The sequence below is a fragment of the Pongo abelii genome, chromosome 4, assembly GCF_028885655.2.
Source record: "Pongo abelii isolate AG06213 chromosome 4, NHGRI_mPonAbe1-v2.0_pri, whole genome shotgun sequence".
Lineage (NCBI taxonomy): Eukaryota > Metazoa > Chordata > Mammalia > Primates > Hominidae > Pongo > Pongo abelii.
In genome coordinates, this window is record NC_071989.2 from 85,527,082 (window position 1) to 85,552,532 (window position 25,451).

Consider the following 25,451-nt stretch of genomic DNA (forward strand, 5'->3'; position numbering starts at 1 on the left):
GGTCCAGAGAGAAGAATAATATGCGCTTGTTTTGTTCCAAAGTAGGTTCCTCTAAGGCCATAGGTAACAGTGCTGGGGGTTGGGGGATGTAGCCTCCCGTATCACACCATGCTCCCCACAGATGTCTGAGGTGCAGGGGTAGTGTGGCGGGGAAAGGGGGGACTAGTAACTGTCTGAAAGATTGGGTTGCTCCCCCACCCACCTCACACCACCCCTTTGTGCTTTCCATCCCTGAGAGTGGCCACTGCTGGGAGACTGAAAAGATTTGCAGACCAATAGCTCTGGAATTCCTTTCAAAGTGGTTGAAAAATCTATCTTCAAAATAGGTGGGCAATGGTGGAAGGTTTAGAAGCACAGCTGCAGGCCGAGGCAGCACTGGCACAGGCCTGGGTAGGGGGGCAGAGGCGTGACTCCACTCTGCCCCACCAGGCGGGTGGGTGCAGCCGGTGACTCCACACGGTTGGAGGGGGCCTCACACAGGGGAAAACTTGTCCTTTCTCCCTGAAAGGTCAGAAAGAAATTAGAGGTGGTCCTTCATTGCTGCCTTCACCAGAGGAACATCCCATCTGAATGTAAAAGACATGAACCTTACAAATGTAAAAGTAGGTAGAGCTTGTGGAGCAACGTGAGGCTGAACCTTACATCTGACTTTGATCACTTCTTGCTGCCATGCCTGGACAGCACAAGAAATAGTGAGAAATAACAGACAAATCAGACTGCATAACAAATCCAAACTTTGAAATGCTTAGTCAAGTGCTTTTTAATTAATATGCACATTCATATAACTAATTAAATGAGACTACCTTTAAATTATGTTCAACTCACAAGGTTGAATGAAATAGACTCAACACACTAATCTTACAGATAAAACTATATTTCTTTTTTCTGGGGTGGGGGAAGAAATCCAGTTCCTTCAAATGGGGTATTTTTAGATATTCTTATTTAAATTCAAAGAAAATAAGGAGAGTCAAGGGCAGAAATATTGTGGGTTTTTTTGAAAATATTTAAAAAAAAAAAGGAACAGAATTCCTTGATAACTTTCTGCATTTGAAACAAGTAAGCTACCAAGAAGATGAAACATTAAACCTACATTTTAGGAAAATAATTAACAAAAAAAAAAACAAGAAGGAAAAACTCCTACCAATACAGTTTCTTTCTAGGTCAATGATTTTGCTTTATCCAGTTGTCTGGGTGAGGCTGGTGACTGTGACCTGCCAAGGGAAGCCACTGGATTTGACACATTTCAGTGTCAGCTGTGGGATCTCTGTCTTAAATCTGTCAGGATAGCCCTGTGGCCACTTCTGCAAAACCCTTGGGGACAAAATTTATTGTTATTCCTCAATAGCTTTTTGTTCACTTCCAAAATAGGGGTCCTGGGTCATGCTAACGATTTGTGGAGAGACAAAATGCTCTCTCCATATTTTATTAAACAGATCTCTTAATAATTAATCAAATGTAAAAATTATTTTCCATCACTCTGACACTAAAGCTAAAGCATTGGGTGGTTTTTTTTTTTCTTTCTTCCTTTTTTTTTTTCTCAGCCTTTTTCTTTTCCTTTTAAATTGCTCTCTGCGGATTTCCTCAGCTACAAAGCAAGTGAGTAGAGAAAGCCCGATTTATGACTTGGCTTTTTAAACCATAATCACCCCTCTGGGCTTCTACTGGAGAAGGGCTGGGGGATTTTGTAGGTTGCCAGATAAACACCTGAGAAAACGTGTTCTCAGATCCCCCAAATCCACCGAGGGGCCGTGATCCCACGGATAGCAGCAATCCCATGGAGGCCCATCTGGGCTGCACCACAGCATGGTGCCACCAACGGGAGATGGCATCATTGGTCATTCTCTCATTCTCTCTCAAGGAGCGTCTGTGTTTCCAGGAGAAAATAGCTTAGTAAGAGTTACCGTCTTCACCTCCAGCTGTAAGAAGGAAACATTGCCGAGCTGAGGTATTAGCCCAGAGTTCCATTTCCAGATAGTGGAGTTTGCACCATTTTCAGCCTCCAGCAAGACTGCATTAAAAGATGGGTAGTGTCTTAGTGAGTCAGGCCCCAAGTCACTGACAGATTAATACCAGATAAGGGACATTGCTAGGGAAATGCACAGCAAGCAGTTCCTCTGACCTTTCCTTACTAAAAGGTCAGAAAGAAATTAGAGGTGGTCTTCATAGCTGCTTCTCTCAAGGAACATTCCATCTGAATGTTTAAGATGTGAACCTTGCAAATGTAGAACTAGACAGCCCGCAGGTGGGGAGTGTGGAGTTGGGCTTCTATTAGGAGAGGGGCCTCTGAGGAGTGTGTGGGGCGGAGTAGGCATGGCTAGGTGCACAGCTGAAGCTACTAAACTAGGTGATGCAAAAGCCAAGTGGGCAAAAGGAACGGTTTGGAAACGCACGGAAGAGCAAAGCCTGCTGGCAGCAGCGTCAATATTCTCCCTCTGAGCACTAATTACGTTATTAAGCAAACAGACCAACACAGGGGCTGAGGGATGGAAACATGTATTTAGGATCCAGTCACTCTCCACTTGGCTGTAAATAATCACGTGCAGTACACAGTTCTTTCCAACCAAAGTGCACAATGGGGCCCTTTCCGTAACTTTTTAAAAATTTCCTAAGCTTGAGAAAGGGAAGTGTTGTTTTCCAAAGAAACCAGTTTTGGAGAAGTCAGATTCTCTACACTCAGTGCTCCCCAGCTCTATCAGATATTTCTGAGAGTGATGAGCAGAGCAGCCAATATCTTCCCAGAGGAGATGCAGGATTCAGCAGGCATAGGAGATAGGTTCCTCGAGCGGCAACTTGCATTTTCTTGGCTGCAAACAGTACACACTTGCTAATTAGACCTTTGCAATACACGAGAATCCAAATCTGCTTTGATGTACCTAAATCCAGTCTAAAGCGGTGGATGTAAACACAGGACTGGAAGAAACCAGGAACAACATGGGAAGGATTTATATGCAATGGGAATAAATCTGCTTTTTAAAAAAGTCTAAGAGGAGCCTGCAGAAGGAAATCTGCAGCAGGCTGAGCCAGCCGGGTGAATGGCAGAGAGAATAGAGGCTATTTGAATACTGATGTGGCCCTCACTTTCTTCTATTTCCATTAATGACATGCTCATCAAGGGCAAACAATGGGACCGGCTGCCGGCGCCTGTCACAGTGTGTGGGTGCTGGGATGCCAGGCTGTCATCCCGGGCTGCATTTAGAGACCTGCACGCTAATAAGAAGTGCTCTGTGCCGTCAATGCAGACAGGTGCTTCCGCGGCTGGGACATGCTCCATTCCCTTCCCCCGAAACCCTCCTCTCTCAGCCCCCCTGACAGACACCATGAAATGCACAAATTAACAGGCCCATCATGTTGGGCTGCTGCTGCCTGCGGGGAAAGCAGAAAATCAAGTTGTCACCCAGGGTGCAGTGATAAAGCCACAGCCTCATTTCTCTGTTGGTGCCCTATAATAGCAAATGCCAGACAGCTGGATGGATGGGAGGCTTTAGATTAAGGCCTTGATGCACTCCGGCCAGAGAATTAGTAGTTGCTGTTTCCGTGTGCATATTCTGTTCAAAACAAACATCTGGAGAGAGCCAAGTTTCCTGGGACAGAAATGCCCTTTGCTTCTTCTAGAATCAAAGAAAACAGCCAAAGGAAAGTGGTATTTCCTTTCTCATAAGATTCCAACTCTAATTTTGCTATGAACTTTATCAAGGACCTAGAGCTATGTGAAGGTTAAGAAGTTGGCAAAAAGTCGAGGACCAAGACCAATCTTGGGGATGCAGAGAAGAGTTCCTGGGTCCACAGGGCCTCAAGCTACTTGCACCCCATCCAGCAAGCCCTCCTCTGCCTCCTGACCCTATGCAGCAAGCCCTCCTCTGCCTCCTGACCCCATCCAGCAAGCCCTCCTCTGCCTCCTGACCAAAAGGACTGTTTCTTTCTAGGGTGAATTGTTAGAACTCTTAGAGTAGTCTGCCTAAAGCTTCCCTCCCACCCCAGACCTTTCCACTCCTCACGATTACATCTGCATGGGTTGAAGGCACTTCTCATGAAATAATAGATTTAAACAGCCCTGTCCCCTGGCATCACAGCCAGTTGGCTCCAAGTGTCTAGTGACCTGACCTGGCCTGGGCTAACATTCGCCTTGGCCAAGTGTGCAAAAGGGAAGAAATGGAGGGCTTGAGCCCTTCAGACTCCAAGGAGTTTAATGACATAATGGCCTGAGAACTTCAATATAAAACAGGAAGAGCAACTAACGAAACTTACAACATAAAACCCCCCTCCTGTCATTTTTATAGTAACAGTAAAACACTTTATTGAATTTATGAGCTACATAATGACTATGAAGAATGTAACTTGAATTAGAACCAACTCGGAAGTATAATATCAACTATAAACGCTTTTCTATTACCCCATCCCTTTAGCTTTTTCTGTCCTCTTTCTTTTAACCAAGGGACATTGCCTTCCTCAGACTTACGCCTGAGACAGAGTTTGCAACTTGCTAATACATCTTGACTCTTCCTCCAAAGCTCTACAGCCAACAAACCTCCCTCCCAGGGTAAGACACTCTCTGGGGGTGACCATTCCCATTCAAAACCTCAGCTCCATTAAAATGCATTTTAGAAAAGAAACCAGTTAGTCTTTTCTTTGCATAAAGCCTGTCAAATCGAGAGGATCTCTGGGGATACATATCAGGTATTTCATTATCTGTAACTCTACACTGTAATGGCCTTTCCAAAATAGAAACTATAACCCCCTTGGAAGTTTATGAAAAGCATCTTCAGCCAAGGGTGCAGTGTGTGAGTGAGGGCGGTGGTCAAGTTTCTAATGACTGAACGTGGGGGAAGCGTAGATCACTCTGCTAAGCAGCATGCTAGACTCTGTTTTCTGTTTCCATTTCACTGCTTAAGTCTTTCTGCTCCCCAAGGATTTTTCCGAAGGGGTAATAAAATAAAATAGGTGAAACAAAGCCATAAGCCAGTTAAGTCTGAAAGACATGTCATCTCATCTAAAAGGAAGAAACGGACCATTTCCATGCCTAAGGCTGACAGCAACGCCTGAGCTGGCAATAGTGCTATTCCATTTGATTTATAGAATAATGGGGTGACAAATGATGACAAAAATAAACTTTTACTGCACTGAACTGCTCCTTTATTTATGAAATTTGGCCAAGTAGTGAAATCTTTTATCTGCAAGTTGTAACATGGAGTGGGAGCAAGCGATTATGGTGTGGTAATAGTAATCCAGCGATGGAGGCCGAGTCGGTTGGAAATGGATTGAGGTAAAATAACTCCCGCACCATGATAAATGTGAACAGCGCTTTGCTGACAGATGATCTAACAGGTGTTCATAACAACTATATAAGAGGATTTATTTATGACCAGCCACAGCCGCAGCACTGTAAATCAACTCCAGCAGCTGCACACCACTGAAACCAAGTCCCTGATGGAGGAACAGTGCAGGAGCCCAAAGAACACAATTCACTCCAGAATCTTAATCATCAAATAACATTTTTTAAGGTAATTACACCACAGCACAGAAATCGTAATGACTTTCAATTAGAAAACTGGGCTGTCCATAACTTTGTTTACAAAATATTTTTATTTAGGCCCTATGGTTTTGATGAGTCCTGAATAAAACAAAGACTTTGGGGTCAAGGAAGAGGGCTCTTGGATGATGAGGATTTCTGTGTGATGCCAGTAAGAGGCCCTTTCACATTGGCTTCATTTTTTAAGACTCAAAAATCAAACCTTAAGTTGGAAAGGCTTTTTGTGTCCCCCAAATTTCTACATTAGGCCCCCCTTATCAGCATGTTTGAGTTCGTATCTTACCCTTGGTTGCCATTCCTAATTTTATATATGGTTTATTGACAAAATGAAATAAGCATTCAAAAGATGAACTCATTAGAAATGACATTTAAATGTAGCTTGAAGGCCCTACCTTCATACGACCTTTCTTAACTACTTTGCAAAAGCAGAATTTAAGTTTTCTTTTCATAGGTCACGGTCTTAACAATTCCTTACCATCCATGGAGTTGGTTGACCCTATCATGAAATAAAACTTCTCATTCATCACATCACTAAAGAAAAAAAACGTGGTTCTTACATGGGGTGAGAAAACGCTCTTCTGGAGTGGCGGGGAGGGTGGGGGCGCGGGAAACAGGAATCTTGGTGGGGCACTGTTTGAGAAAGCTAATCTGCTTTATCTCTTCCCCACTATGTTCTGATACTTTTTCCTTGGCAACCACTCTCCCTCCCTTCCTATCCAGGGCAGTGAATGGGGAAGGTGGAGGTGAGGTTTCCCTGCTCTCTTCAAGTGCCCACGCATCATCTGCAGTATCCAAGGCCTGACATGATTGAGTCTACTGGCAGAATTATCTACCAGTTAGGTTTTCTAAACATCTCTAGATCTCAGGATAAAGATGTTTCTAGAGTTACACCTGGATCTTTGGTGTCTCTGGCCCTCAAGATTGCAGATGTCTTAGACTGTTATCCGTGTCTTAGACTGTTATTAAAGGCAGGTTCAAGTCAGTTTCTGAGGGTTCAGTCTTCAGTTGTACATAGTTACTGAATCAGCTAGGAATTATATGCACAAGTGACTATGTACATAAAACTGGCCCCAGAGAAAGACAAACACAAGGGAAGATTAGAAATTTTAATATCACCTCAGCTTACAATCACTGAACCAGTAAATAGATAGTAATGGAACTTAATATTCTTTTTTTTTTTTTTGAGACAGAGTCTTGCTCTGTCACCCAGGCTGGAGTGCAGTGGCACAATCTCGACTTATTGCAACCTCTGTCTCCCGGGTTCAAGCAATTCTCCTGCCTCAGCCACCCGAGTAGCTGGGATTACAGGTGCCCGCCACCATGCCTGGCTAATTTTTATATTTTTAGTAGAGACAGGGTTTCACCATGTTGGCCAGGCTGGTCTCAAACTCCTGACCTCAAGTGATCCACCCACTCAGCCTCCCAAAGTGCTGGGATTACAGGCATGAGCCACCACGCCTGGCTAGAATTTTATGTGTATACATATATATATATGTATATATAATATATATGTGTGTATATATATATATATGTATATATATATGTATATATATGTATATATATATATATGTATATATATGTATATATATATATATGTGTATATATATGTATATATATATATGTGTATATATATATATGTATATATATATATATATATTTTTTTTTGAGACAGAATCTCACTCTGTCGCCAGGCTGGGGTGCAGTGGCATGGAATCTCAGCTCACTAAAACCTCTGCCTCTTGGGTTCAAGCGATCCTCTGGGTTCAAGCGATCCTCCGGGTTCAAGCAATCCTCCTGCCTCAGCTTCCCAAGTAGCTGGGACTACAGGTGCGTACCACCACATCCAGCTAATTTTTTGTATTTCTAGTAGAGATGGGGTTTCACCATGTTTGCCAGATGGTCTCGATCTCTTGACCTTGTGATCTGCCCACCTCGGCCTCCCATAGTGCTGGGATTACAGGTGTGAGCCACTGCAACCAGCCAGAATTTAATATTCTTTAGCTACTTTGACTCTAAGTCTGAAAAGAATCATTTTAGAACCTGCAAAGGCACAGGAAATAACTAAAATCCCCAAGGAAATATCTAAAATTGGCCTTCAAGCAGAAGAGTAACATAAACAATGCCTGCTTCTTCTGATCTCTATCAGTTCAAGGTTTTCCCAACCTTTTTTTCTGCCTCTACACTATTTACAAGTGCAGGCTCTTCCCATCCATGATATCTCAACCATTCATTTCTCCTCTAAACCCGTGGTCCCTAACCTTTCTGGCACCAGGGACTGGTTTCACGAAAGACAATTTTTCCATGGATGGGGATGGAGGGGATGGTTTTGGGATGAATCAAGTGCATTACATTTATATTTAGATTCTCATAAGGAGTGTGCAACCTAGATCCCTCGCATGTGCAGTTCACAGTAGGGTTTGTGCTCCTATGAGAATCTAATGCCGCTGCTCGTATCAAAGGAGGCAGAGCTTGCCTGTCACTTACCTCTGGCTGTGGGCCAGGTTCCTAACAGGCCATGGTAGTGGTCCATGGCCCAGGGGTTGGGGACCCCTGCTCTAAACTACCACAGGCCATTAAGGTGGAGACATGGGGAATGGCTTTGAGAGAGAGGGACTGTGTGACAGGAGAAAGAGGAGATAGTGAGGGCAAGGAGGGGGAGGGGAAACATCACTTTCTTAGGTGTGGCCAGTGTTGCTTTCTGTGCAAAGGTATTTTCAAAACATTTTAAAAGATGCAGCCTCAGCTGAGAATAACATATTTGCCCTTCTCCCATGCCTAGAAACTATGTTTTCTCTTCTATATGCCACCCCACTTTTAAGACCTAGCTAGCTTCATTGCCTCAGTGGAACCTTCTCAGACCTCTCTAGCCCACTAATCACTTCTTCCCCTAAACTCAAAGGTACTTACTGGTGTTATTTGACAATTAATCATGCCACACTGCCTCACAATGTTTCTCACAAACCATCTCAGCTTTCAAACAGCTATGTTTCAAGTTTGTTTGTCAAGTTACCATGTGGAATCTAACATATTTTTCTCAGAAAACAGTATCACATAGTGGTTAGCTTCCCAGGTCAGATAATAAAATTCTGCCTACTCCACAACTCAGCTGAAAAGTGGCAGGAAAAAAAAAAAGTCATGTTACCAAAGTAGGATAGAAGAGAGTGAATTGATCATGAAAATGTTTCCTGAGGTTAGAAAGCAGGTGGATGGGGGCCGGCGGGGAAGAGGACTTAAGAAGATAAACAAGCACAGTCGAGAAGTCATTGTCTTTCAATTAATCGACCCCAACTGATGGAAGAACAAAAGTGTGTCCCCCATGGCCGGCCAGTCCAGTGCGGTCACCTGTGTAAGGAGGCCGTGGAGGTGAAAAGGTGGGGCCAGCAGGCCTCTGGGGCTGCCAAGCTGCAGGACTTGGCACCTGAAGGAAGTGCGGGTGGGGCGGAGGCAAACCTGTATTAGGATGTAAGCAACACTTACCTGCAAACCAGGGCTCACTAACTTAGGGAGGTCCACATGATCATTTCTTTGTCTATTGCCAATTAGATTGTATGTTTCTTGAGTAAGTACAGAGCATAACTTATATTTTACTACACCCCTGATGAGGTTTACTGTAGTTCTCCACATTCACAGTAGATATAGTCTTTCAGCAAAAAGGGAATAGAAAGGCTCTGTTTTTGTTTTTTTTGAGACAGGGTCTCACTTTGTCACCCAGGCTGGAGTGCATGGGCATGATCACAGCTCACTGTGGCCTCCAACTCCTGGGCTCAAGCTATCCTCCTGCCTCAGACTCCCCAGCAGCTGGGATTACAAGCGTGCACCACCACACCTGGCTAGATTTTAAATTACTTTAGAGACAGGGTCTTGCTCTGTTGCCCAGGCTGGTCTTGAACTCCTGTCCTCAAGTGATCCTCCCACTTCGGCCTCCCAAAGTGCTGGGATTACAGGAATGAGCCACCACAGCTGGCAAACATAGTGCTCTTTTTTTCCCTCTCATTTTGTGAAAACAGGATTTCTTTCTCCCTTTAAACAAAGTTCCCTAGAAGGTCAGAGAGACTACAGAGAGGAAACAAGTCAGGGGAAAGATCTTAGGTTCTCTTTTAGCTGGTCCAACTTTTCTTTTTTTGAAATCTTCCATCAGTCTGGATTCTTATCTTGTCTAACATCTAAATTCTTAACAACAGGAACACAGGTTATAAGGGCAAACTTTTTGTAAGCTATAAAGTTATTCATATGTTTGCAAATAGTTATCAAGAAGGACAAGTATACAGTATTTTAATTTGAGAAATGCATTGTTACAGCCTCTTTAGAATTAAAAAACTCTCATAATAAATAAAGCAAATGTATTGTGATATCAAAAATGAGGCGTAGTCTGAAATATACTATGAGAGCCATTCTTCAAGATTGGTGTACATAAAATGTCCCATTAAGTGAACATTAAAATGAAAAAATATAGCTAGAATTAAGAATTCAACATTGACTAACTCGACTCAATGGAACAATTTAAAGATAATCATGGATTATGATAAAGTTAAAGGAAATATGAGGCAAGGAACTCTGAATCACCACACCACAAAAGAAAAAAAACCAAACCTTTAACTTGGGGCTTTGGCCATTTTTCTGTTTTACGTGAAAAACATTTTAATGATACTAAGCTACTAGTGTTAAAACGGTTTCAACTGGTAGCGCACATTACAATCGATACATGCTGTTCACTGATGCATACTACATTATATTATTGATTTAACATAATTTTAAAAGTTAGCAGCCAAAAATAACTTAGTCAAAAGGAAAGTCCTAATTAAATTTCCTTAATTTAAAAAAATACAAATGTGTGAACTATCTTTTAAAGATGAGCGTCCTAATTTAAGGAAAAATAAGACCTTTCTCAATCACAACATGCACTTTCCCTCTGCCTGAAGACAGCATGGATAATTTTTTTTTTCTTCCTCAGAAAACAGGTATTAAACCTGTCAAATTCTGTCTAACATTTCAAAAAGTTATTGACTTAAAATTCAAAGTTATGAAGCTCTGAGCGATAAGGCTAATATGGAAATGCCAATGACCTGCGATTACAGAGGGGCTTTTTGGTGTGTTACCACAGTGCCCAGGCTCCAGAGGGAAGTGGAATGCATGGCTTCCATACATTGGTACAGAATGGTACAGAATGTACACATAGTACAGAATTGGAACAAAATGTACACGTGGCTTCTGTACATTGCACTTCTGTACATTCTCTTCCCGGAGAGTCAGGGCTATATTTCTGGAGCAGGAAAATTTAACAATTTTGTTTGTCATCCCACCAGCTTGAAAATTTAAATAATTTTTCTACTCTGTTTTGTTCTTTTCAATATGTATGTTCCAAGAAAATTCCATTCTTTTCTTTTCAGCCTTCCTATAATGCTTCAAGCAATGTACAGTCACTTCCTTTTTACTTTTTAAAAATCATTATGTATGTGGCTCTATACAAAAAGAACTGAGTAGCTTATACTACCTGAAAGTCCATTACCTTGCTTCAAAAAGGAAGTAAAATTTCAACTGGTTTTAAAAAGGTAGGAAAGTATTAGAAAAGTTCTCTGATTATAGAACAACCTTAAAAACAGTAACTTAAGGTAGCAAATAAAATAAATACTCTAGGGAAAGATGCTAACATGTTGATCATATAACTAGTTTTAAACATTTCTATAAGTTTATGCTAGTTAGTTTCCAAAGTTGGGCATAAGGAAAAATGAGATTCAAAGAATTTATTCAGCAGGCCACGTAATCAGATATCTACTAATAGATCAAAATTACCTAGAAAGAGATGTTTATTTTGCAACACGAAGATTTTTGTTTTTGTTACTAAATACACCAATTTTTTTTCCTTGGAGTAAACTATAATATAAGTAGAAAATGTACTTGGTTTGGAAGTGGTTTTTCTTTCGCTAACTAAACCACATTGCTTCTCTGCATAATGTAACACTCAAAATACTTGCTTTAAAATAAGAAAACTTTAGCATATGAACTTCAGGATTATTAATAGTTTCTCATTAAAAATGCAAAGACAAATATGATTCATATGCTAGTTTATTTATCTTATTATTGAGAGATAATTTCATGATGACAGTTATCAATAATCAACTACAATATCAAGAAATTCAAAGAACAAAATCTTGCAGAGACCATGTTTTTTGTATTCGGATTTAAAAAGTATGTGATCCCATTTTCACATACCAAGCTGAGAGGCCATTTAGACTATCTCTTTGCTAATTTTTGCTTACTGCTGTAGGGAAGATGATTTCCAATGAACTTTAAATATCTCATTCATGTCTGCCATTGTCAAAAAAGAGAAGGAAGACAAGGAGGCCAAAAGAAGCAGTAGGACAGAGAAAATGCCACATGGATTCAAGAGTTGAGAAAACTGACAGTAAAATATATGCTGTTTGGTTAGCAAAGCAAAAAGGGGGAAAGTATTGCATACACGATAGATACACACTAGCATTCTAAAGCAGGAGACAAGAATGTCAAGAGTGTATTCTTCCCCCACTGCCAGATGGAAGGGCTATTATTATTATAAATGAAAGGCAGCAGTAGTGGATGCCAGGCACTTTTGTTGTGTGCCAGATTCTAAAGTCCAGATGTAAGCAGGTTACCCCTGAGACAGGACAGGCTTCAGTTCCCGCAGCAGAACAGAGCCAATCACAGTTTTCTCAGTGTTTATGATAAGCTGGGCTGTACAGCCTTCCTTCAGTTCCACTGTGACTAGCATCAGTGACCCACTGTGCACAGTTTTAGCTGCAAACCTGGAAGAGAAAAAAGAGAGACCGTTTATCATGAGATGGGGAGGGTAAAGGAGATGCCATACATTCAAATAGGATTAAAATAACTCTTTTTTGTCAAATGAAATAATTTGCTGCAGGCTCCCTATTGCCAAAAACCCAAAGCCAAGCATTCTTCTGAAAAATCAATAAACTGTCCAGCCCATGCTAACCACAAGCAGGTAATTTTAGTGCACATTTAAAACAGAACAGAAAAAGGAAGTCTATTTTACTTATTAGTTTAAACAATAGATGCATGTGAATAATTCTCCATTACAATATATTTGAGAACCATTCATCCACTTGGTATTTAACATTTCACCATGCATAGGGACATTTTAAATAAACCATTGTACTTTTATTTTTAAAACATGTTAAGAAAAGGTACCTTTCTCAAAGAGCTTCAAAATTTAACTCCTCATATCTGAAAATGATTATGTAATAAGTTAGATAATTTTATGTACATTATAAAATTCTTACTAAGTTTCAATGAATTCACTCATGTAAAAGTATTCAAATTAAATCTCTAATGTTAATGATGACATGAAACAAAATCACGTGACAGCTAAGTGCAACCTCCCGCTTCCCTTTTTCTTTGTTTTGAAATGTTTAGAACATTAGATCTTTCTTTTTGCTTTAGAGTGTAACGGAGGAAACTGGAGGTCTAATGCTCTAACTCTAAATTCCAAGACATGAAGAACCTACTGATTACATGGAATTAAAAGCAAAACTAGCCTTTTAAGCACTGCAATTGACTGAAAAGCCGTTGCAGGCATAACGAACTTCTGTCAATCCTGCTAATTCATTCTGCATGCACAGTTGAGCCTCAGGCTCATGAAGGAAGAAGACAGGAACCTCCCAAGCCTCCATTTTCCACATGGAGCATGTTCCACACACTTTTTGGGGGAGGGGGTTTGATTGCAGGGATGACTGGAGAAAAACAAAGTTGCTGCACATGAGCTTTTGAAAACACTAACAAGTGTAGAGCAGGTCTGTGACCTGCTGTGACCCCACTTTGCAGGGCCAATCCCCTTGCCCCTTTCTATATGACACGTGTCTGAATCTGAGCCATCTGCCTCAATTTGCGCAACATCTTCAGCCACAATGGCACCCAGTTAGCCCTGACAACAGCTCACAATACATAAAAATAAAACTGCCGCACTAACAGCACGCTGCGGACTATTCAAGAGCAAACCAACTGGTCAGTGTCTCATGTCTGACAATTAGCATGGGCCTTGCACAGAGCCCACGGTGTCCACAGGGATCTGTTTAATTACCATCAACATAAAAGAGGGAGTTTATCAGGAGACACTCAGAAAAACTTCACTCCCGACTTAATTAAAATATTAGCCACTTAAGCAGGAAGCAGATTCTCTTTAAATGAAAAGTAATTTCTTTTTTGGGTTTTTAAAAAAATAACATCAAGATCTCATAACACATTAATTTTTTTAAAACCAAACAAGCCATTTTTGGACAAATAAAATAATGAACTAGGTTTTCCAACAATAATTAGAATAATGTATCCAAACCAAAACAGATATGCTAATTTTACTAAATTTCAAATATTATAAACACTTTGAAGTTGTGTTTTAAAATGTTAGCTAATGTGCTATCAACAAAATATGTTAGAAAATCTTCCTAGTCATTTGTTTGTGCACTCTACAAGCATGCTGAAAACTTCCAAGGAATCTGACAGAGCAGTATTCCTACTGAGAGAAGCAATTGTAAGTAACCAGTTTAGGAATATAAATCGTACCAATGTTAAGAGGTTTTTATAAACCTCTTAACACACACATCCATCTGCTTTTCAGACGTACACATGAGAGATTATGAACTAGGTATCTCAATTTCATCTTTGAGAAACATAAAGATCACCAGCCCTAAAATGATCTCTCTTTTCTAAGGCTCCTCACAGGTTTATGCATTCCTTTTGTCTAAATTTTTCAGACTCTTCTGCTTCATAGGAGAATGCTTATATTCCCGTAAAACCACGTCACCAAAGGATATGAGGTGGCTCTATTTTCCCATTCATTTATGCAACTTTTCCCACAGATTTGGTCATCACGTGTGTAATTCACTCAATAAATATTTCAACAGAGGTCCCTATTTCTGAAAGGGTTATAATTATGTAAACAATAGTCTTATTAGTCCCTTTATTTACTTAACACTTGTGCCTTGGGACCATAGAGGAGATTATGCCTGAATAGGAACACAAAGCACTGTTGTTTGAATTTCAGGGTTGCACAGCCCCAAGGCACATTTTATCTCTTTTCTATTAAAAAACTTAGAGTCAATGTTACAATTAATATAAAGTTGGCAGAGACAAATGTCAATTTTGGTGTCAGTATATTGACAGAGATTAGAAGTAGTATCTTGGACGTATTTTTGAAATCCTATTGCCACAAAAGTCTCAGTACTATAAAGAATAGGGGTATGAAAGAAAAGAGGCATTTGCTTGCACTGCAATGGAAACACGCTAAGCAAATCATCCTAGCAACAGAATCTGCTAGCTGGTGTAAAAGCTACTGCCTTTATTAACTAGGTCTCTATGTTCTAGTGGGCACAAATGGTGGAAGCAATGTTTTAAAGCAGAAGACTAGAAGATCAGATGTTCTGACATTCTCATTTCACAGTTCAGAAAGGATATATTTAATTGGAACACAGCATGATCAAAATTGGTTTGTTTTGGCCCTCGGAAGGCAAAAACCACCACCCCAGATTTATTCATCATTTAACTCCTGCACAGGCTATGCTTCAACATACATGCGAAAAATTGTTATGGAAAGAGTACTAATTCATAAGTAATAAATAGCTAGCTTTGGGATGTCAGAAACATTGATTATAAAGTCAGTGTGGGTCAGATATTTATATACTAAACTTAATGGCTGACATCAGAACCTCTGTACTTGGCCTTGAGCTAAGATCACACTGTGACAAAATTTTTTCAAAAGGCATGAGAAATTTTTGATCACCATAATGATGATAGCAGCTATCATTTGTTAAGCACTTACTATGTTCTGGCAGTGGGTTCTAAGTGCTTCACTGGAATTATTTCATTTAATCCTATGAGGCAGGTCACTTTATAGATGAGGGAAGCGAGGCCCAGAGAAGTTGAAGAACTTCCTCAGGGTCACACACCAAATTTCTGGTTGAGCAGAAATCTGAGCCTAAGCATTCTGATTCCAGGTCACACAAATTATTTTCATATATACAAAAATGCACCCTTAATAATTTGTTTTTATCAGTCAACAGATAAAGTTTTTCCTATTTACCTAACATACACATAATCTATTATTGTTCCAAAAACATTAAGAAGGAAGAGTCCTCTCTTCAAAAATTGTTTACTTGACTTCGTAGTAATGTGTAATTCAAAGCGTGCGGACTTGATTCCTCATCATATTTTACATTTCTGCCTTTAAAGATTTAAAACATTTTAAATATCCCCTACTCTCCTCTCCCTAAAGAGACACCAGCAATGAAAAATACAAAGCCTTTTTGAATGGAGCTGTAACACAGGGAGGGACTACGGGGAGACCAATCAACCTCGAAAAGCAGTAACACCACAAATGAGAACAAATAAGTGGGATGACAGTTAAAGATGTATTGCCTGTGTATGACGGGCTCCATGTTATTAAAAGGATACCATCTAGATATTTTTCATTTCATTCTACCACCAGCCACTTGCTGTTTGTAATCACCAACTGAGAAGGTAAAACTGTTTGGCTATATCTGTATTTCATCTTATTAAATGTCTCTTTGTCTATTATCTCCAGCAATTGACATTTAATCTTTGAAGCCTATAAGAATTCTTAAGATTTACGAAAAAGACAGAATAAGCTGGTTGTCAAAGCTAAATAAAAAAAAGTTTCACTCTTCTTATAAAGTTACTTTGTCTTAACTATAGTCAGAATTATAAAAACAGACCAAATAGCAACAACAAATTTGAAAAAAATCTAATATCTATAATACACAGATTTATTCTCCATGCACTTAAACTATACTTTTTAAGATTTGTAACAAACTGGCTATAAATCATATGTGTTCTTTGTTAGAAGGAAAAGAAATCCTATAATTCAATTGTTCTAACAAATAACATTAACAGTACAACATGAATTTAAAAGTATTTATCTGAGAGGCTGTGTCAGTCTCCAGGGTAGTCACAAACATAACATTTTTTACACAGAATCAGATTTGCTATACTTAATGCAACAGCTCTAAGACATGCTTTTTCTTCTCTTGGATAGTCTTCCTGGTTTCTGATTTTTCTATTCTGAGTTCAATTTTCTTGTGCTTTCTGTTCTACTGGTTACCAGAAGCTGTGACAATGACCCACTCAGGCTAAAACTTTTTTTTTTTGTACTCTGTACATGAAGCCTTCAATTACTGCCTGCTGAAGCAGACAGAATCCTATTAGTAAGAAAGACGATCACAAGATGCAGTGCCCTGCCCTAGCTGTATAAAAATAATTAGTCCAAAGTTGACAAATGTGTAATGAAGTCGCACGATCATTATATGTAAGAAATACTGGTTGGAATAAGCCTCCTAAACATCAATACCAAAGCATAGTGATTTGGAGCGCTATTTGCCAAAGGATTTAAAATTATAAATCTTTATTACCTTGAGTTAATATAGTAGAACATTTTAAACAGGCAGAGAATTTGTAAGTTGTAAAAAATTCTATTTTGTTGACTATAAAATTGCATTTTAAAGTTAAACCATTACACTATTGAATTAATAGTGAAGGACAAAAAAAGCATTTACACGTGATTTAGTTTTAGAGAATTTACACAAAGCAATGTATTTTTCCCAATTATTTAAAAAATCACCTAACAATATTGTAGTATTTTCCTCTAACGTTCAAATGAGAAAAGTTAAAATAGAAAATAAACAACCACCATAATTTAGCACTCTCTAGTTTCTACTCTAATCTTCAGAGATGGTATAAAAAAATTATTCCTCACACTATCAGGCCAATGATGCATTCTCTTTCTTTATACAGGAAAGCTAAAAAATCTAAGTGCCCTTGCTTAAAGAAGACATAAAACATCCCAGTTATTTCAGAGCATTTCTGGTTTGTCTGGTGGGGGTGGGGTGAGATGCGGTTAACAAGAGAAAACTAATAGTAAAACAAATACATTCTTACCCCATTCTCTTTGATTCCTTACAAAATTGTCAACCCAGAAGGAAAAGCATCAAGAATACCTGTCTTTCATTTTTACGTGAAAGTTATAGATTCCCATTAGTAAAATTGTTGCATTAGAGGACATTAAATGGTGAACTTAAATAAAACTTAAATAGAGAATGTTTTAAAGTAAAAATCGGCTGTGCAGTTTGGTTACTTCTGAAATATCCAAATATGCTTTCTGTGTGAAAATTAACTGAGGTCCGCATTTGTTTGTCAATGAACTGATGCTCAGGGCCTGCAGAGTTCAAAGCAGTCAGATAAAAAAGCAGTGCTGTCCTCTAGTGGACAGCCACCAACCTGAGAAAGAACTGTTTTGATTACTAAAGAGGTTCTACAAATCTTCAGTCCTGTTTGAGACTCAAAATTTGTCATATTGTAGAGAAGACCTGAGCCTGATAGTTTTATACTTTAAACTGTTTATACAAAATTTTGTTTCTGTTTATACAATGAAGAAGGTTGACAGTAGTATCAGGGCTTATAAAATTAGGTCAACAAGACGTCCAATGTTATTTGAAAAGTAAAAATTCTTTGGAGAATTACAAATTCTCCAAAATTACCCAGAATTTAAATCCCATATAGTTACCAACAGAGAAGAAAACAACTAACAAACAAAAACAGTAACTCAAAAGTTAATAAACCTAAGAACAGAGAAAGGGAAATATTAGAGACCCCATCAAGAAGTGTCTTTGCCATTTGTGTTTGCAACCCTAGCACTAGCAAAATCTGTCACAAAGGTCTCCAAAAAAACACTAAGTGAAGGAGTTACACGTTATAGATCTTTTTAGGATACTAAAAATAATGTGTACCAGTATTTCCCCTATTAACAACCTTCAAAAAGGTATGTAATAACGGTGATTAACTGGGTGAGTTTAAGCCCTAGAAATGGAACAAGTTGGCCAGGCACGGTGGCGCATGCTTGTAATCCCAACACTTTGGGAAACCAAAGCGGGAGGACTGCTTGAGCCCAGGAGCTCAAGACCAGCCTGGGCAACATAGGGATACCCTGTCTCTACAAAAAAAAAAAAAAAAAAAAAAAAATTAGCTGGGCATGGTGGCATGCACTTGCAGTCCTAGCTACTCAGGAGGCTGAGACAGGACGATTTCCTGATCCCAGTTCAAGGTTGCAGTGAGCTATAACTGTGCCACTGCACTCTAGCCTGGGCAACAGAGTGAGACTCTGTCTTAAAAGAAAAAAAAAAAAAGAAATGAAACAAGTTGTTATTTACCTGTACTTGAATTAAATAATAAGACTTTATTTTAAACCTGAAATTAACTGTCTTTATGTGTGTTGATAAATTAAAAAGTTGACTACTTGGTTGCCAATGGATACACTGTTTCACTCACAGCACCAGACTTTCCTAATAGTTAAGGACCTAGTGACAACAGTAAAACAACATTTATTCGACTAGGATTGTAATTATCCACAAGTTGCATATGGTAAAAGCTTGCAAATTTAAAAAGTGACAGGATAAACAAAATCCAAATTACTAATTAAGATATACGGGGGCGGGGGGGAAGGAATATCAGTAGCGAATACAAGTTAATAATGAAAGTTGCTCCAGAATCTTACCGAATAAGATAAGAACTAAAATCGAATCATGGCAGAAACAGGGTGTTCTGTCTTCAATCAAATATCACATTTTCTCCTCAGAGGGTTAATTTGTGGTTCATGAAAAGGCAAAATGAGTAGGTAAGTGTGACAACTTTTTCAACAATATTATTGTATACAAATGTCAGGATTTCTGACTATGGGTGAAAATGTGAGATGGCTGAGACTGCTGAAAAACATACACAGTTATGGTCTAAGACTGTTTTATAGACACCGCTCTAATGTACTCCCGTAATGGACAATACACTATCTTGCTGGAGCACTCTGGGATATGTGTAAGAAAAATTAAACCAAACATCTCATCTACTGGCATCCCTTACTGACTAATCGGTAAAAAATAAAACATATAAACATAGGAAAAAATATTTTGAAATGTGTCATGTGGCATTACAGCTTGATAATTCCAGGCAGCCTCAAACTGTGGACTTTGGAACATTTGCCTTCTAACAACTTGGAGTGCTGCCTAAAATAGAGATTCCTGGGCTCTGTCTCAGATTTACTGAAGCTGAGTTTTTGGGGTGGGTTCCAGAAATCTGAGTTTTACACAAACTCACACATGATTTTTTTGTACAGAAAAACCTTAGCGATTTCGGAGCTACAGGTTTTTTGTTTTCTGCTTTTTGGCCACTGCACTTACTCCTTAGTGCTGTTATCAGAGGACATGCAATGTAATAAAAGCAAGGCACCTCAATTTCCACGACGTTGAACACAAACCTCCTTCCTAAACCCTTCCTGGATATTTCACAGAGAATCACATGAAAGTTTTCCTGGCCCTGAATGAACCCGGGATCCCCACAGCTAACGCCTCTAATCTCCTACCTTCGAACACATGAGGTCTTGCCCTTTTCGCCTTTGCAGTCCATTCATATACTGGTTTAATGCTGTCTATTTTGCCCTTGGGATACACTTTATTTATGTATTAGTTTACTAGTATTGTCTTAAGTAATACACATTAAGACCTTCACAATGTATAGTATATCTCATTAAAATAAATTTGAATATCTTACACAGGAAATGAAGATATTCAACTACATATTTAATAAATGCTTTTTGATGATGATGGAACTTCTCATTTTTGTAATACTCCTTATCATGCGTTAACCGTAATTTGGAAAACAGCAGATTGACACAATGACCATAATTCTGCATCTCTTTTTTTTTTTTTTTTTTTTTGAGATGGAGTCTCCCTCTGTTGCCCAGGATGGAGTGCAGTAGTGCCATCTTGGCTCACTGCAACCTCTCCCTCCTGGGTTCAAGCAATTCTCCTGTCTCAGCCTCCCGAGTAGCTGGGATTACAGGCGCCTGCCACCAAGCCTGGCTAATTTTTTTTGTATATTTAGTAGAGATGGGGTTTCACCATGTTGGCCAGGCTGGTCTTGAACTCCTGACCTCAAGTGATCTGCCTGCCTTGGCCTCCCAAAGTGCTGGGATTACGGGCGTGAGCCACCATGCCCGGCCACTCTGTATATCTCAATAAGATGATTTTGTTCTCAAAGAGCAGGTTTTTCAAGTAAGTATGACAGAAATGAAGATAAAGTTGAGTCTCTCAATAGTATACTGTTTGGCTCTGATCCTATCACTCATTTAGAAAATTACAACTAAAAATCATATAATCTAACAGTAGAGCTGCTTTTTCAATTGATCTTTAAAAGTGTTAACGAAATAAAAAATGTTTCTGGGTTTTGAAGTGAATTTCATAAAACCTGTGCGCCTTTAATTGGCTTTTCTTAATGACGGCCATTTTCTGTTGCTGTGTTAGGAATGATTTTCTATTAAGTGTTCAATTAAAATTTGTACTTTATACCATTACATACTTCTCCACATTAATAAAGGTTCACTTTTCCTTAGATAATTCTTACACTAAGTATTTCTTTACCTGGCATTTAATGTAAAAATGTATAAAATTTGAAGAGTAGTAGAAATAAAGTATTCCAAAATTAGGCAATGGAAACTCTATTCATTAAAGGGTTAGAACGAATACACTAATTCTTGTTAAAAGTCCTCTCAGAAAGAAAAGATCCTGAAAAATTAAATAGAACATAAGCCAGCCAAGAGTAACTTATCATATTGAAAATTTTAATCTCTTAAAATACTAGTAGTAAAAATGCTTTTCATACTTGGTGTTTTTAAAAATAATCCTAAACTGATTACCATTAATAAATATTAGAGTGGCTTTGGTTCTACTCTTTATCAACTCAAAAACATAACTATCACAAAAGAATAAGGGAATCATTCAAAATCTCATAGGGATTTCAATTTTATCATTAGCAATTGAATAATACATAAACTTAGATAAAGAAATGTATTAATTCCATAGGGTAGGGTAATATAATATGAAACACTATAGTTAAAAACATTTATTTCAATAAAGTGGTAAACAGTTAATTTACATTATTATAATGTAAACACTAATTGCTACTTCATTTTAAATGAAATTAAGAAAAGCAAAAAAAAAAACCGTACAAAAGTACAGTTTTATTAACAATTGTTTATTTTGGTTTTAATTGCTATTAGCAAAAAGAATGAGAAAAAGTGTTACATACACAGGATAATAATTTATGTCAATATCTGTATAAAAAATACAAATAACTTTAGGTGTTTGTTACCTGGAAGCTTTCTAAAATTTAGAACATTATTACAGCCATACTTTAGCTATAAAAGCAAATATGAAATATTTTTCAATTCAGTATGGTGGGACTTGAGAAGCAAGTTAAGACAGCACAGGCTATTCTTAAGTATCTACAGGTATTTTATTGACTTTTGACTCTGTAGTAACTTGGGCCCTCCCCCAGGTTACAGAGCCAGACATCAGGCCACTGATGATACGGGTAGAACAGAAAAGCCTCAAGACATTGTGGATGAGTATGAGGACCACGAACATTAAGTTTTGGGTTCAATCTCTGCACTCCAAAGTCAAATATAAATGGTTCTTAGTTGTGTGTCTCCTCTGCATTAGCATGGACAATTGAGAATTGATTGTAATTTTAATTTAAATCATTTGAGCAGGTATTACAGGTATTACATTCCAAACCAGCAAGACAAGTTACTGGCAAACTATCTTTAATAAGAATTATACAACTGTGCTAAGGGTCCCTCTAAGTCTATCTCCCAATAGGAAGATAGCTTTCTTTTTATGTGGCTTTGTAACTTCACTTTTCTTCTTTCTTTCCTCTTTTTTTGAGACAGGGTCTCACTCTGTCACCCAGGCTGGAGTGCAATGGTGTGATCACAGCTCACTACAGCCTTGACCTCTATGGGCTCAGGCAATCCTCCTACCTTAGCTTCCCAAGTAACTGGGACCACAGGCATGTGCCACCATGCCAGACTTAATTTTATATTTTTTGTAGAGACAGGGTCTCCCTATGTTGCCCAGGCTGGTCTTGAACTCCTGGGCTCAAGAGATCTACCCACTTCAGCCTCCCAAAGTACTGGGATGACAGATGTAAGCCACCTTGCCCAGCCTTGACATTTTTTCTTCTCAGAAACAAAAATCTAGACAGCTGCCATTGCTTTCAGAAAAGTTAAAAAAAAAGAAACCCAAAACAACCTATACACAAAACAAAACTAAACTAGATGTTCCAGCATAAACAGTGGCTACTCTATATTAAAACAAGACTGCAGTATTGCTGGATACTAGGTGTTTCAGGTAAAATTTCATACTGAAGAAGTTATACTTGATAATACAGCATTTTGATGTTTTAGTAAATTCAATAATTCCAAGGACCCATAAATAAAAACAGTTTCTGTTAAAGAAAATTACCTAGGAAAGTGAAAAGAAGTATTTAAAGCAGAATAAAATTGAAACAGGAAAACTCAAAATCAAAATATTTATTTTCACTGAAAAGGCTTTTGTTTACTCTTTTCCCTATTGAACAACATTAACTGATAAATAACTTGTATTTTTGTGGTGGTCTGTATCATGACCTTACATCCATTTTCTTATTTTATCACCATCCTACGTGAGATAGATAGAGCTTGTTATAAACTAAGAAATGAAAGCGACCGGACGCGGTGGCTCACGCCTGTAATCCCAGCACTTTGGGAGGCCGAGATGGGTGGATCATGAGGTCAGGTGATCGAGACCATCCTGACTAACACGGTGAAACCGTCTCTACTAAAAATACAAAAAATTAGCTGGGCGTGGTGGCGGGCGCCTGTACTCCCAGCTACTCGGGAGGCTGAGGCAGCAGAATGGCATGAACCCGGGAGGCGGAGCTTGCAGTGAGCCGAGATCGCGCCACTGCGCTCCAGCCTGGGCTACAGAGTAAGACTGTCTCAAAAAAAAAAAAAAAAGGAAAAAAAAAAAAAAAGAAATGAAAGCATGAGACCTCTTGAGCAACTTAAAAAAAAAAAAACACTACAAGGGAAATCTATTTTTCAACTAGTACATGCAGTTTTTATTCTGCCGTGATTAGTACAGTGAAGTTAGACAACTACGGATACAGTAATGGCAGGTCAGCTCTTCTGAAGTCAAATCTAATGTTCTTTCATAGCTATCACAGAATTTCATTTCAATCCTCCCTCACTTTTTTTTCCTGCCACCCATTTCCAAACACATGAGGAATGTAAAGCACATAAGAAGTTATAAGTTCCCCAAGATTACCAAGCCCATTAGTGGCAGAGTTAGATCTAAAACCCAAATCACCTGTAGCATTTTTCATATGGGGCCTCTCTTGCTCCTGCGTTAACTAAGAAAAATGTTTTTTAAGGTCTGCAGGCCTTCCCTTTGATGCTAAATTTGTTTTCTATGATTGATAATTATATAAGAAAGGGCACACTAAATATATAGTGTGTAGATATTTTTAATGGCAGAAGTATGCCTGCCATGATATGGTTTGCAACGAATTCCCTTAAGCTCACAGAGGACTGTGCAATCACCAAATGGATAAGAGATAATTATTTTTATCTTTACATTCATTTAAAGCCACTGGCATTCATAAAAATACAAGAGGGCAAACATTAATCACATTTTCTGCTGCCTTTCGGGACAAATAACTTGGATCTCATATTTCAGATACTTGGTGATAGAAAATATTACTGGTCTAAGAAACAGAAGCTGTATTTACCCCCATGTTGGTCATCTAGCAGCTCCTTATTTACTGGAAGCAGTCTTAGGGGATGGCTATCAAAAGGAAATCTGTATGTAGTACCCAAATGTCCTCCCTTTCAATTAAAAAAGTCCAACTATACTGCTTTATAGAATAGTTCTTCCTGGACATCTACTGAATCTGGTGAAATAAGATAAACTCTCAACCATCTCATAAAGGGTAACTTTATAAATTACCAAGCTATTATAAAATGTGAATATGCTCTGTATATCTTTCAGGAAAGACCATGCCAGTATGATAAGGATCCTCTGAGATGGGAAAGACAGCCTTAATGCAAAGCAATCAACAACTATACCATCAGAAAAGAAAGGGAGTGTGCGTATATATATATATATATATATATATATATATATGTTTAGGGGTTATTATTTCCAAAGAAAACAATGAATTTAAAATTATATATTTATACATATTCAAGTCATCTCCACCTCCACGTCTTGTGTTAGTGAACCTACCTGTGTATATTATCCTGGCCAGAAGGGACTGCACCTACGTTGGCTACATTTACAACCTTCTGAAAGATCACAGAGGGAGTGAAATTCTGTGGTGCAGCAATGATTGCAGCAGAAGTTTCATTCATTCCTGTTAGCATTCCTGTAAAAGCAAAAGAAGGCTCCCTTTTATTAATTTCTTTCTGAAAATTACATTTACCGAATTTTAAGCTCATGGCCAAAATTTTAACTTTTTTTCAACAAAAGAAACCCACTTTAGGATGTAATTTACAAGATAATTATAAAACTAAAACAAAATGCAATCGTTTAGAAGTTTTTTTAAAATCCTCATTGTATAGGAAAATGTGTAAAAATTCAGTAAAAAATCACTCAATAAATCTAATTTTAAGTATGATAGGATAAAAACAGAACCACAAATATGAAATATCAATTTCAGTCTCTTTAAAGTATACTCAATCTGGGGTTTATGTAAACTAGTAAGCTTTTACTTCTTAATAATATATAAATGTATTTCCTATATTTTTCTATTGCTATTTTTTTCTGTTCATCCAAAGATCTCTCATTGCCAAATGCTGCTTGAGAACACATCAAAGTAATTCCAGTATAACTAGCAGCAATACCTGGTAAATGGCCTCAGTATGACAGATCGAAGTTATCTCAACAGTGACTGGAAGTCACTGAAAATGCACAAGTATTTAGGCTATACTTAGAGATAAAAGTACTTGTCTAGTGAATGGAAAGTGTTTTGCTGACAAAAACACTAATTGAAACTCCTG

General features: G+C 38.4%; 1 protein-coding gene across 1 annotated transcript in view; it reads right to left on the bottom strand.

Annotated features, from left to right (window-relative positions):
* Positions 1-11,572: 11,572 nt before the first annotated feature.
* AP3B1 (adaptor related protein complex 3 subunit beta 1) overlaps positions 11,573-25,451 on the bottom strand; it is a 293,463-nt gene continuing 279,584 nt past the window's right edge. Inside the window, exons 26-27 of the mRNA XM_002815683.5 lie at positions 24,679-24,817; positions 11,573-12,306 (exon numbers count right to left, since the gene is read on the bottom strand). Coding sequence (XP_002815729.2) covers positions 12,153-12,306; positions 24,679-24,817 — 293 coding nt within the window. The 3' untranslated portion in view covers positions 11,573-12,152. The remainder of the gene's footprint in view (positions 12,307-24,678; positions 24,818-25,451) is intronic.